At 46.7% G+C, this 13,874-nt stretch overlaps 1 protein-coding gene across 1 annotated transcript in view; it reads right to left on the bottom strand.

Moving 5' to 3' along the window:
* CAPN7 (calpain 7) overlaps positions 1-13,375 on the bottom strand; it is a 155,398-nt gene extending 142,023 nt beyond the window's left edge. The window contains exons 1-2 of the mRNA XM_075315213.1: positions 12,740-13,375; positions 4,116-4,224 (exon numbers count right to left, since the gene is read on the bottom strand). Coding sequence (XP_075171328.1) covers positions 4,116-4,224; positions 12,740-12,841 — 211 coding nt within the window. The 5' untranslated portion in view covers positions 12,842-13,375. The remainder of the gene's footprint in view (positions 1-4,115; positions 4,225-12,739) is intronic.
* Positions 13,376-13,874: the final 499 nt, after the last annotated feature.

Raw genomic sequence — 13,874 nt, 5'->3', positions numbered from 1 at the left:
ATAGGCAAACAAGCATTTCCATTTGCAAATCGCAATAGAGTAAGCCATATCACATTATTTTTTCAATTCGTCATATTTTATACATCTATGTGAAATTGAATAACATTTGCTCTGTATGAATGACAGAAAAAAAAAATTGCCTGTGCTGCAGATAAAATATATACTCCTATCATGGCAGCCCTGGGCCTCCTGCACAGGTTGAAATACATTTAGTAGAACAGTTGTGCTGTACTGTAAGGCCCTGTGCGCACTTACCGGATTTTGCAGCGGATTTTCTGCGGTTTTGCTGCATGTTTCGCTGCAGAAAATGTTCATAACATCTCTGCAGTGATTCACCAGCAAAACCTATGGGGAAAAAAAATCCTGTGCGCACTGGGCGGATTTTGACAGCTGCATGTTTTGCTGCGGGATTCCCGCAGCAAAAACAATAGGATGTCAATTCTTTTCCACACATCGCTGCGGGATTTCACTCCATTGACTCCAATGTAATCGTGAAATCCCGCAGGGAATAATGCAGGCAGCAAATTCTGTGCGGTTCACTGCGTTTTCCTGCGTTATTCCCTGCGGTATTTCGCGGTTTACCTCCGGTAATGTACATCGCTGCCTGCGGTTTTGCAGGGAAGTGATGTCATTACAGGAAGAGGAAGCTGAGCAGAGAGTAAACACACACATCACAGACATAGATCACAGACACAGACACATAGAAATCAAACGGAAATATAGGAAAAAAAAAAAAAACACGTGGGCTCCGCTGTATATTTACCGTCCAGCCGAGGTAAGCACACAGCGGCGGCCCGGTATTCTCAGGCTGAGGAGGGAGAGGGGCAGGGTTAATGTCCCCCGCCTCCCTCCCACCTCCCGCAGCCGAGAATATCAGCCGCAGCTGCCCCGGGACTGTCACATACATTATGCGGCAGTACCGGCGTGTCCCCGGCTCTTCCTGCCGCCGTGTAGTAGTGGCAGTCAGGGTAATACAAGGAGTTAATGGTGACAGATCACCGCCATTAACTCCAGGCTTGATCATGGCAGCGTCTATGTGACAGCTGACATCATCAACCCGTAAGTAAAGTGAAAAAAACACACAGAAAAATCCTTTATTTTAAATAAAACACAAACAAGCCTCGTTCACCCTTTTATTAACCCCCCCCCCGAAACAAAGCTCCGGCGTAATCCACAGCTCCAGCATAATCCACAGCTCCAGCGCTGCTTACATCCAGCCGCGACTGACACAGCGCTGAATGAATGCAGCCTCGCAGCGAGACAGCAGAGGTAATTACCGGTCATTTCCCACGGCCGGTAATGTGAACTCACTGCCGACCGTGGGAACTGCAGCGATCTGTCCTCTGTCTATCTATCCCTCTATCTATCTACTATCTAAGAAGCAAATTATTTTTTTTTCAATGTGCTTTATTGCATTGAATGCAATAAAGCACATGTACCAACCCGTACGTGGCAATACCGCGAACAATACCGCGGTAAAACCGCAGCAAACAGCATGCGGTTTTCGGGTGCGGTTTGCCGCGGTTTTTTACAGCGGGTGCGGTAATCTTTCAGTGCCTGCGGAATTTTCTTGAGAAAATTCCATTTTCCAGTGCGCACATAGCCTAAGAGATTTTCTGTGATTTAGAGGTCTTCCTATAAACAACTTTTATCTATCCACATTATAGGTGATAAATGTGTGACCACTGAGGGTCTTTAAAGCCCACACTCCCCCCAAAAGAGATCCAAACTGATTCTAGTCACGTCTGTACATTGCTGCTTCACTGATAATATATGGGACTGACCGAAGCAGCCGATCCATGTCCCAAAGACCTTAAGCGGAGATGCAGCAAGCATACTTAAAGTCGTTCTCTGGTCAGTCAATGGCATAGCAAAAGGAGGTCATCAATATCAGATTGACGGAAGTCCAATTGTGGATTTACACAATAAAAGACACAGCACTCTGATAAATTTGCAAGCTTGAATAACAGCTGATCTGGAGTACCTGGCAGCAGCAGCTACACAATCAACGGAACGGCGCAGTGAAGCATTTACATTGAGAGATCGTCAAAACTGCTACCAGATGATTGATGGGGGTGCTGTGACAATCCTATATTGACGACATATCCTAATTTCTGGAGAACCCCTTTAAAGTGCACCAATCACCATTGCTATACTGGAACCATCAGGCTGATTCTATACATACCTTTAGTTGTCAGCTAGGATGTATAGGTTCTGAAACACAAGCAAGTAAAGTTTGAAAAATGAGCAGCTTTTTGAATGACAGCAGCTGCCGATCAGCTGATAGCTGGGATGGGTATGCATAGTGATTCCCACCCCCCTGTTATTTATGCTAATTCTATTATAGAATCGTTTTACTAAATTACTAGAAGGACCTGTGCTGACGTCATACCAATGTGACCAGAAGGGGCGGGGCCTCAGCTAACATACATAATGTTGCTTCCTGGTATCAGCTATGTTGTCTGAGGCCGCACCCTATCTGGTCACATGGGTATGACATCAGCACAGGTCCTTCTAGTAACTTAATAAAACGATTCCATAATAGAATTAGAATAATTAACAGGGGGAGGGTGGACAGGCAGGGAGGCGGTAATCACTATGAATACCCACCCCAGCTATGAGCTGATCGGCAGCTGCTGCCACTCAAAAAGCTGTGCATTTTACAAATTTTACTTGTGTTTCAAAACCTATACATCCTAGTTGACAACTGAAGGCATGTAGAGAATCAGCCTGATAGTGCCAGTATAGCACTGGCTTTAGTTTATATAGGAAAATCCTGGTGATTGGTGTATACTTTAAAAGCTACTGTAGACTAGTGGGTAGCCAGCGGCGTCTCCCTACCACCCTGGATTGACAGGACTCCACCTATGTCCACATATAGGCAGAGACCTGTCCATCCGGGCAGCGGGCAGGCGGAAGCCTCTGGGGACCGGCCTGACCAACTAGTCTACAGAGCCGTATTTGTCACCAGTTGCTATTTCTGTGAAACTCTCCAGTGTTTTAGTCATACATACATTGTATACGGAAAGTATCAGACCCCTTTACATTTTTCACTTTGTTTCATTGCAGCCATTTGGTAAATTCAAAAAAGTTAATTTTATTTGTTTCATCAACCTGTAGATAAGAACTGCTGTGCCCATGTGAACAATGAAATGGCCACTCACTGGAGGGCTGAAGCCACTTCATTGTGCAGATTGGTGGCCATCAATCATTGTCAGCCTTTAAGCTGCATTTATACTGCAAATTGTGTGAATGGGTTTCGCAACGTCAAGGAGAATGGCAGCCAATGTGCCCTGAGCGATCTATTACACATCGCTCACTTTGGCCTGTCCATGTAAACAATCTACTATATGAACACCATCATGGAGTGCTGTCCATCTGGCCGTGGAAACTTAAGCGGGCTTTACACGCTACAACATATCTAACGATGTGTCGGCGGGGTCACGTCGTAAGTGACGCACATCCGGCATCGTTAGTCTTGTTGTAGCGTGTGACAGCTACGTGCGATTGCGATTAAACGTAAAACCGTTCATCGCATACACGTCGTTCATTTGCACGTCTGGTTGTTCAATGTTCCCGAGGCAGCACACATCGCAGTGTGTGACACCCCGAGAACGCTGAACAGATCTTACATACGTCCCGCGGCTCCCGCCGGTAATGCGGAAGGAAGGAGGTGGGCGGGATGTTTACGTCCCGCTCATCTCCGCCCCTCCGCTTCTATTGGCCGGCCGCTGTGTGACGTCGCTGTGACGCCGAACGTCCCTCACACTCCAGGAAGTGGACGTTCGCCGCCCACATCGAGGTCGTATGGACGGGTAAGTACGTGTGACGGCAAATAATTGTTTGTGCGACGCGGTCAACAAATTGAATGTGTCGCACATACAATGGGGGCGTGTCACATCGCATACGATAATGTATGCTTAATTGTAAGGTGTAAAGCAGGCTTTACACTGGTTTCTGTGACTTTTCACAAATATATAGAGCTGGAATTCAGACATGTTTTCCTGATGCCTTACTGAGACCATACAGTAATAATGATTGATAATAAGGAGTGATACAATATAAAGAGCAGGAGACATTATGTATTCACACTTCCCATCACCATGCGCACTCACCTGCGGTATAAAGAGCTTGGACTCTTTCCTGGTACTCATTTATCTTGTCCTGAATGTTCTCCAGTGTGGATCCCGCCATTTCAGCATATATTAGGGCTTGGGCAGCCTCCTGCATTGTACAAATCACTGGTTAGAATAAAACAGTTGTTGAAGCTTTAAAAAGGAACTTTCAGCAAAGTTTTCATGTTGAATTGGGCACAGAATGTAACAATGCCTGCAGAGGGGGAGAGAGCCTTCTTTTGTGATTTGTCTTTTTCAATTCACCTTTACATTGAGAGATATTATTAATGTGTTTGGCGCCTAAGAGTTAACTCCCCTCCAATGGAATGTATATATGGATATATATATATCTATCTATGACAACCCCTTCTGATTCCATAGGTCTCCCCCAGGTAACGTAAAAGAGCCTATACTCACTGCCCGAATTGGTGCCATTCCAGCAGTGCCTCTGTTCGCGTTCCTAGGGTTCATGTTCAGGCCTTGTGATTCGCAAATAAACTTAAAAGGGGTATTGCCACCTCCACAATCCTATCCCAATATGTAGTAGGATAATAATAATATTAGCAAATACCTCCAATAAGAAATGTAGTATAGTTCTCCTGATTAGCTAGGTCACATACTTCATGTGCAGGGCACAGTTAGTTGCTCGTGGTTGTAACCATGAATACCTAAGCTATAATACCCTGCACATGAGGTGAACGACATAGCTAATCAAGAGAACTATACTACATTTCTAATTGGAGATATTTGCTAATATTATTACACCTACTACATATTGGGATAGGTTCATGGAGATGGTAATAGCCCTTTAAGTTAAATGCTACTTGCTTAAAGAGGTTACGATAGATCATCAATTTCCAGTGGCCTGCTTACACTGCCGATAACAGCTGATTATAATGGCGGGGGTGCAGGGTGTCGGACCCCAGCAGATCAGACACTGATGACCTATCCTATGGATAGACCATTAATGTAAAAGTAGTGGACAACCCCTTTAATCATGACTCGGCAGGTTGGTAAGGTGTTCACGGTCTTCAATGCCCAGTAGGGAAAAATATTTAGTCCACCTTATGTGTGGTACCATGGTCTGGAGCCTGTCACTTCCAGGACTAATTCCACCTATTTCTCACAGTTCATTCAGATGATTATTTACCATATGTCCTCACCTGACAATGAAAACACGCTTGTTATAATTATGACATACAGGCAAAGGTATTTGATCCATTAGAGGAAGTAATGAATGCAGGGAGAGGTCACGTGTACCTGATCTCACACGGTCTGTGCCAGGGCTGTGGAGTCGGAGTCGTGGAGTCGGAGTCGGAGCTCATTTTGGTGGAGTCGGAGTCGGTATAAAATGCACCGACTCCGACTCTTAAAATATATAATAAATTGGGGACAGGAGTGCAATGCAGAATGTGCTGAATATTTTACTAAATAATAACATTTAGTATAATGCTTATATTTAAGTGAAAAATTTATTGTAGTACAATGTGAACATCAGACATTTAATTGTTTTTATGATACAATAATCAAGATATTTGGATAGAACATAAAATATTTATTGGAATACAACTTTAGAACACAAAAAACTAATAAATTGTAAATATGTAATATATATATATATATATATATATATATACACACAGTGTATATACACACACAAGATATATATGTAATCTACTGTATATTACATAGTGTATTACATATTTACAATTTATTACAGTTTTTTGTGTTCTAAAGTTGTATTCCAATAAATATATTTTATGTTCTATCCAAATATCTTGATTATCGTATCATAAAAATTATTAAATGTCTGATGTTCACATACACATATTCATGTACTACAATAAATTTTTCACCTAACTAAGCAATATATGTAGGAGTCGGAGTCGGAGCCGGAGTCGGAGTCGGAGCCGGAGCCGGAGTCGGTGCAAGAGAATTTGAGGAGTCGGAGTCGGAGTCGAAGGTTTGGCTTACCGACTCCACAGCCCTGGTCTGTGCCTGACAGCAGTATACGGATGGTATATACCTGCTATATAAATAGGACATGTAACACTAGAAGTGCTCTGTCACTAAAAATTCATTTCTAGATCTCAGTAAGATTTTTGGCAACGATTTATACTGATGACCATGTACGCTCATAAGAACGCCAGGTAGTGCTCCTAATATATCTGCAATAAGGTGGCCAGAGCCCTGTATGACCCTATCCCGCACCAGTGTATCCCTCAAACTTTATACAAGGGCTCACAGATACATTTTCTCATAAAACATGTGGCATCCAACATCACATGCTTAATACTTAAAGGGATTTTACAAGATTGAAAGGATCACTGACATGGAAAATGGGGCCCTGAATGAAGCAGAGGTCTTCTGCTCTCCACTAATCATTGTCTGCAGAAGTTACTAGTTTTGGCAGTCACATAGAAAATGAGCGGAGGGGAAGCGCTGAACCTCTGCTCCATAGAGGACAACTTTAAATATATGGTGCCAAGAAGCCAACTCCAGAAGAGATCTTCTCTGCAGCTGTATGATCTGAATCATCACCCCGCTCATACACGTATGCTGGGTTCGGCCATACTTGCAAAATCCCCTGGAATGTCCGGGAGACGTTCAAAAAAATGGCAAATCTCCTTTGCACTAACTATGGCCCAATTCAGGGACTTTTTTGTCTTCTGGTATTCATTGCCGTTTATTGCCCAAAATTCCTCAAAATATCAAAACGTTGGTTGCTGAATGTTGTACAAAACCAAAGATGGTCCCATTTGGTTTTCCACTTTTAAGCCCTGTGCACACACCGCGTCTTTACCCACGTTTTTATCCGCGTTTTTGCTGCAGAAATTTCTTGAGAAATTCTTGTAACCTTTCTGCAGACATTCCTCAGCAAAACCTATGGAAAAAAATAACTGTGCGCACACTGCGTTTTTTTCTCAAGAACATTCTTTCTGCAGAATTTCTTGAGAAAAAGAATGTGCAGGTCACTTCTTTTCTCCAGGTACCTGCGTTTTTTGCCATAGATAAATGGTAAAACTGCAGGGACCAACCCGCGGAAAAATTGCATCAAAAACGCGGTAAAAAGGCATGCGTTTTTCGGTGCGTTATTGATGCGTTTTTTTAACGTAACTGCGCTAATCTTTCAGCCTCAAGAAATTTCTTGAGAAAAATCCTTTTTCTAGTGCGCACAGGGCCTTAAAAGTGCTGATTCCGGGCCCATGTATTTAAGGCTATGTGCACACGTTGCGTTTTTTTCCACGGAAACGCTGCGTTTTGAACTACAGTGTTTTCAGTGCCAAATTGCATGCGTTCAGCTTCACCAGCAAAGTGTATGAGAAAGCCGAAAAATCAATGCACACGCTGCGTTTGTAAACGCAGCGTTTTGGATGCCCAAAAATCGCTGCGGAAAAAAAGCAGCATGTCACTTCTTTTGTGCGTTGTAGCTGCGTTCTCCACCCATTGAAATCAATGATGTGGGTCACAACGCAACCAAAAAGCACTTGGACTGCATTTTTGACAAAACGGTCTTTTCAGTCTCTCTCTGTCAATGTCGGTCAATCTCCTGTCTGTCGGTCTCTTTCTCTGTCAGTTGGTCACTCTGTCCCTCTCTCTGTCCGTCGGTCAGTCTCTCCCCCTCTCTCATACTCACCGATCACCGGCGCGGCGCTGCACGGCGTTCACACTGCTCCAGTGGCTTTTCCTCTTTTGAAGATGCCGGCCACTCATTATTCAATCTGGTATTCCCTGCTTATCCCGCCCACCGGCGCCTATGATTGGTTGCAAATAAGGAATAACGTTTGGAAACGTTCCAAACGTTATTCCTTATTTGTTAGTAGTTTTTCGTTTGTGAACCCTCCCCAACCACACCTATTGCCAATCCACATCATACGCATAAATAGCCTGGGTCTCAGCTTCCCATACACGGTAAGTTTTTTAACTGCATGAGAGGACACACACAAGCTAGGGACCCCAACGTAGAGAAATACTTTGGCGTAGTGTTGGGGCTCTATTGCATTGATCAATTCAGTAGCTAAATTTCTCTTGATTCATATGTTCATGGCAGTAATGCATCTTACATATAGCTATTGGATTTTTCAAGTCAGTATTCACACAGCAGTTTCTGCTATTTCATGTATTCCCCTTACATAGTCACTGGTGTGCATACCTTATCTCCCCATTATGATTGCTTGCAGTCAGACTCGCCTCGCCCCCACGCTAAGTGACAACTGTCTCACTGCAACCAATCACAGCCGCAGGTGGGTGGGTCTATATTGTGTAGTAAAATAAATAAATAATTAAAAAAAAAATGATGTGCGGTCCCCCCCCCAATTTTGATCCCAGCCAGGGTAAAGTCACACGGCAGAAGGCTGGTATTCTCAGGATGGGGAGCCCCACGTTATGGGGAGCCCCCCAGCCTAACAATATCAGCCAGCAGCCGCCCGGAATTGCCGCATCCTTTAGATGCCACAGTCCCGGGACTCTACCCGGCTCATCCCGAATTGCCCTGGTGCGGTGGCAATCGAGGTAATGAGTTAATGGCAGCAGCCCATAGCTGCCACTAAGTCCTAGGTTAATCATGGCAGCTGTCTATGAGACACATTCCATGATTAACCTGTAAGTGAAAGTAAATAAACACACACACACCCGAAAAAATCCTTTATTTGGAATAAAAGACAAAAAAAACCCCTTCCTTCACCACTTTATTGAAATTGCCAAATAGCCCTCCAGGTCCAGCATAATCCACAGAGGTCCCACGACGCATCCAGCACTGCTACATGAAGCTGACAAGAGCGGCAGTAGAACACCGCCGCTCCTGTGAGCTCCATGCAGCAACTGAAGGGAATCACGCTGTCAACGGGGACGTCACTGAGGTAATGCCGGTGTGTGTGTGTGTGTGTGTGTGTGGGGGGGGGGGGGGGATGATGGGTGCGGTAGTGCCGATGCGTGTGCGGGGATGATGGGTGTGGTAGTGCCGGTGCGTGTGCGGGAATGATGGGTGTGGTAGTGCCGGTGCGTGTGCGGGAATGATGAGGGCTGTAGTGTCGGGATGTGTGCGGGAATGATGAGGCTGTAGTGTCGGGATGTGTGCGGGAATGATGAGGGCTGTGGTGTCGGGATGTGTGCGGGGATGATGTGGTCTGTAGTGTCGGGATGTTTGCGGTGATGTAGGCGGTAATGTCGGGGGGGGTGGGGGTGCGGTGATGTAGGCGGTAGTATCAGGATGTGTGCGGTGATGATGTGAGCTGTACTGTCGGGATGTGTGCGGTGATGATGTGGGCTGTACTGTCGGGATGTGTGCGGTGATGATGTGGGCTGTACTGTCGGGATGTGTGCGGGGATGATGTGGGCTGTACTGTCGGGATGTGTGCGGGGATGATGTGGGCTGTACTGTCGGGATGTGTGCGGGGATGATGTGGGCTGTACTGTCGGGATGTGTGCGGGGATGATGTGGGCTGTACTGTCGGGATGTGTGCGGGGATGATGTGGGCTGTACTGTCGGGATGTGTGCGGGGATGATGTGGGCTGTACTGTCGGGATGTGTGCGGGGATGATGTGGGCTGTAGTGTCGGGATGTGTGCGGGGATGATGAGGGCTGTAGTGTCGGGATGTGTGCGGGGATGATGAGGGCTGTAGTGTCGGGATGTGTGCGGGGATGATGAGGGCTGTAGTGTCGGGATGTGTGCGGGGATGATGAGGGCTGTAGTGTCGGGATGTGTGCGGTGATGATGTGGGCTGTAGTGTCGGGATGTGTGCGGTAAATATGAGGGCTCTTTCTCGGCCAAAGAAAACTTCAACGCGTTATTTCACTGGAATCCGTGGCCTATATTATCACACTATTTGCAAGGCATCCATCACATGTGTTACACAACGCATTGTGACGGATGCCGTTCAACGCAAGTGTGATCGCGCTGCTCACTTCAGTCTCTCAGGGGATTAGCGGTCACCGGTGAGTCCTTCACGGGTGACCGCTAATCAGGACGCCACACACAGAGCCGCGGTATGACAATGAAGTCGGGTGGAGTTCACCCGACTTCATTCTCATTGCGCGACTCTGTGTCTGCTGTCAGCCGGCATGTAGCAAAGCTGAATTTCTGGGGGAACGCACTGTCAAAAATGCATCGAAAACGCATGCAAAGTGCATGGAAAAAGCATCCAAAATGCATGCGTTGTGGTTTTTTTTTTTTTTTTTTTACAAACGCAGTGTTCAGTCTGCCAGAGGGTGCGTTCTTTTCTGCACTGCAGAGAACGTAATGTGCGCACATACCCTTAGGCTAGGTGACCACATTGCGTTGTGTCCCTGCAGAAATTTCTGCAGCGATTTGAGCAGCACATGTGCTTCAAATCGCTGCAGAAACACTGCGAAATGAATGCAGTGAAAAGCCGATTTCATGCGCTCTGGATGCAGCCCCCACCATAGACAGAGCGGGGGCTGCATCCAAAGCGCACGAAAGAAGTGACATGTTGCTTTTTAGAACACAGCAATTTGGCAGCATGCAAATCACCACGTTCTAAAACGCAACGTGCGCATGGATTGTGCACAATCTTCATAGATTGTGCTGGGGACGCAGGACGCATGCAGTTACGCTGCGATGCAATACGCACACGTGGGCACAGAGCCTTAATGTCATTCCCAGGTGCCAAAGCTTAACTCAGAAATGTAGCGGAGAGTGAAATGAAGGGGTGGGGAGGTGAGAGCTGCTATGAGAGTCTGGGATGAAAAAAAAAACAAAAAACAAAAAGGATTCTGGTCTAGGGACTGTAAAAAAAACAAAAAAAAAACACGATCAAAAAAAATGTACAAGAGAAAGTTTGGCAAACAACAAATGAACTCCTAAAAAAGGTACTTTATGAAAAAGAGGGCGGCGTTTCCTAAAGCATCTGCTTCTTGAAAAATTCAGCGGATTCGTCCACTTGAGAAAGACGGGTTGTACAGGTCTCGGCCCTATAAAAATGATACCTGTAGTAGAATATATTTCATATCCAAATGAGGAGCTTTGGTGCACCCTTGGCATAGTCAAGGCTTCAGTGCAGTCATGCCCACTTGATTTGCATAATGAGCGCTTTGTCACATTTTGATAGACAGAGCTCAAGCGAACGCTGTCTGACTGCAATCAGCGGCTCTGGACCTCAGCACGGGCGCTGCAGGAGTCCAGCCACGGACAGTCAGAGCTCATCACCGGTGCCTGCCTTCAGCACAGTACTGAGTGGAGACCACAGACAGGAGCCAAAGATGAGAGCCGGCAAGGACACTGTGTGAGTGTGGCTGCAGTGTCTGTGCGGAGATGCTGTTATATTGTCTGGACCTCAGCACGGACGCTGCAGGAGTCCAGCCACAGTCATAGGGCCATTGTCGGAGCTCATCACTGGCTTCTACCTTCAGTACAGTATTGAGTGGAGGCCGCAGACAGGAGTCAGAGAGGAGAGTCAGCAATCACACAATGACACTGTGAGTGTGGCTGCAGTGTCTGTGCGGAGATGCTGTTATATTGTCTGGACCTCAGCACGGACGCTGCAGGAGTCCAGCCACGGTCATAGGGTCATTCCTGGATCTCATCTCTGGCTTCTGTCTTCAGCACAGTATTGAGTGGAGGCCGCAGACAGGAGTCAGAGAGGAGCATCAGCAATGACACTGTGAGTGTGGCTGCAGTGTCCGTGTGGAGGTGCTGTTAGGCTATGTGCCCACGCTGCGGATTTTGCGCGGATTTTGCGCGGATTGTGCCGCGGATTTGCCGAAAATCTGCAGCAGCAGCACTTCCAAGCCATTTCAATGGCATTTTGGAAATGCTGTGCCCATGCTGCGGATTTTTCCGCTGCGGATTTGCCGCGGATTTTGATCCGGAAAAATCTGCAGCATGTCAATTGTTTGGTGCAGATTTGGTCCGGATTTTTGGTTTTGAATGGGGAAAAAAAAAAAAATGAAATCCGCATCAAAATCCGCGGCAAATCCGCGGTAAATTCGCGGCAAATCCGCGGGTGCGGATTTGCCGCGAAAGTCGCGGATTTTCAGGCAAAAAAATCCGCAGGGACATTCTAGCGTGGGCACATAGCCTTATATTGTCTGGTCCTCAGCACGGAGTCCAGTCATATTCATAGTGTCGTTGCTGGATGTCATCTCCTGTCTGTCACTCGGTATTGTACTGCAGACAGGAGCCAGAAATTACTGATGGCTATAACACCACGTTACCGCTGCTGGACCCCTGCATTGTCCGTGCCAAGGTGCAAAGCGGAGATCAGGCAGCGCTCGCTTCTGTCAATCAAGATGTATCCAAATGCTCTCCCTTCACAAAGCGATCATGACCATTAGGACCGATGGAAGACGAGGTGTCACCGCTCCTACACTGTATACACAGCACTCACTCATCACAGGGATGAGGTGACTAGTCCAGGAGGCCGGTCCACGACATCTTCTGCCCAACCACCTATGTACCCGTCAGTGTAGATGAGTGGCAGGAAGAAGCTAGCGGTCACCTGCATCTTGAAGATTTCCACTATGTTTTCCACTAAACTCCGCAGCGTTTGAGTAATACAACCACTTAAACTACAGAAATCTGGGCAGCATCAACCTGCTGACTGTTTCCCTTTTAGAGGCAGTAGCCAATGGCCATGTCTAAGATTATTCTGTCGGCCCGCCATACCTTATAATAGAAGACGGCTTCCTTGTATTTCCCTATTTGATCGTTGACCACCGCTAACTTTGCAAACTTCAGAGCGTCCAGTTCCAGTGTGGAGGCATCCATGGTGGCAGCTGGAGATCAGCAGGTGGGCAGCGCGGCAGGGTATAAGGTGGGCACAATCTTCTGGAGGGTATATGGGGTCTGTCTTATGGGCCAGTAGATGCCCTGCGCTGGAGCCCGTCAGTAAGCAGATCGGCTGTTTCCTGATTGTCTGTAGTATGGTCTGTGCACAAGTCTCATCGTCCGTCCTCGGGGCGTCCTGCAGGACCCATCATACCTGTGCCAGGACGTGGCAGGGTCCAGCCCAGGGCTGAGCAGCTCCTTATACACCTTCCTGGTAATCCAGCGCTAATGCCCAGACTCAGCTAATCCACTGTCTTCTATGGGAAGGGCTCCTGACCCTGTGCCCCTCATACAGGGCAGTGCCAGGCTCATAGATGGAGGTGTTTATGTGCCGGGCACACTGTCACTTCCTCCTGCGCTGCCTCCCCCCCGCTCACCTGCTGGTAAGGACGGGACGGGCTGACAATGCGGAACTGAACCGTGCACGTCCCTCCTCCGGCCTGACAGGCAGGAGAGGACCTCCCATAGGCGAACAGCCTGGAGAGTGCGGCTTCCTGTCGATACTGCGCATGCGCAGCTCTGATTACGACTACAGTATTTATCTGATCAATGGAGAGAGATTTCTGGAAATGCCGCTGTGTGAACATCCAAGTAGCCATGTTATTGGTGGCATCCAATCACATTACACCTGCCATTTTCCAGAGTTGGTTTGATAATAAAAGCTCGATTCTGACTGGCTGCTGTGAGTCTGGTTGTGCTTTAGTTAAACAGACGCTGGAGACATGAGAACTAATGTTCTGAGCACTCAGTAGGAATGTGCAGTGTATACATTTATTGCGCTCTGAAGGCTAAACATGCGGCTATTTCTGAAGTTACTTTGCCTTATTTAAGACTTTTTTCAGCGTTTTTGCAGCTTTTTTTCCCAACTTTCAAAGCAATGAGACTGAAAAACAAACCCAACTGTGTTTTTTTTGCTGCAATTTTGCTTTTTTGGGGTCAACGAAACAAACTTTATTTAAACACGTACTGTAGA

The sequence above is a fragment of the Anomaloglossus baeobatrachus genome, chromosome 6, assembly GCF_048569485.1.
Source record: "Anomaloglossus baeobatrachus isolate aAnoBae1 chromosome 6, aAnoBae1.hap1, whole genome shotgun sequence".
NCBI lineage: Eukaryota > Metazoa > Chordata > Amphibia > Anura > Aromobatidae > Anomaloglossus > Anomaloglossus baeobatrachus.
The sequence above is the reverse complement of the archived record's forward strand: the minus strand, read 5'-3'. Positions and strand labels throughout refer to the sequence as shown.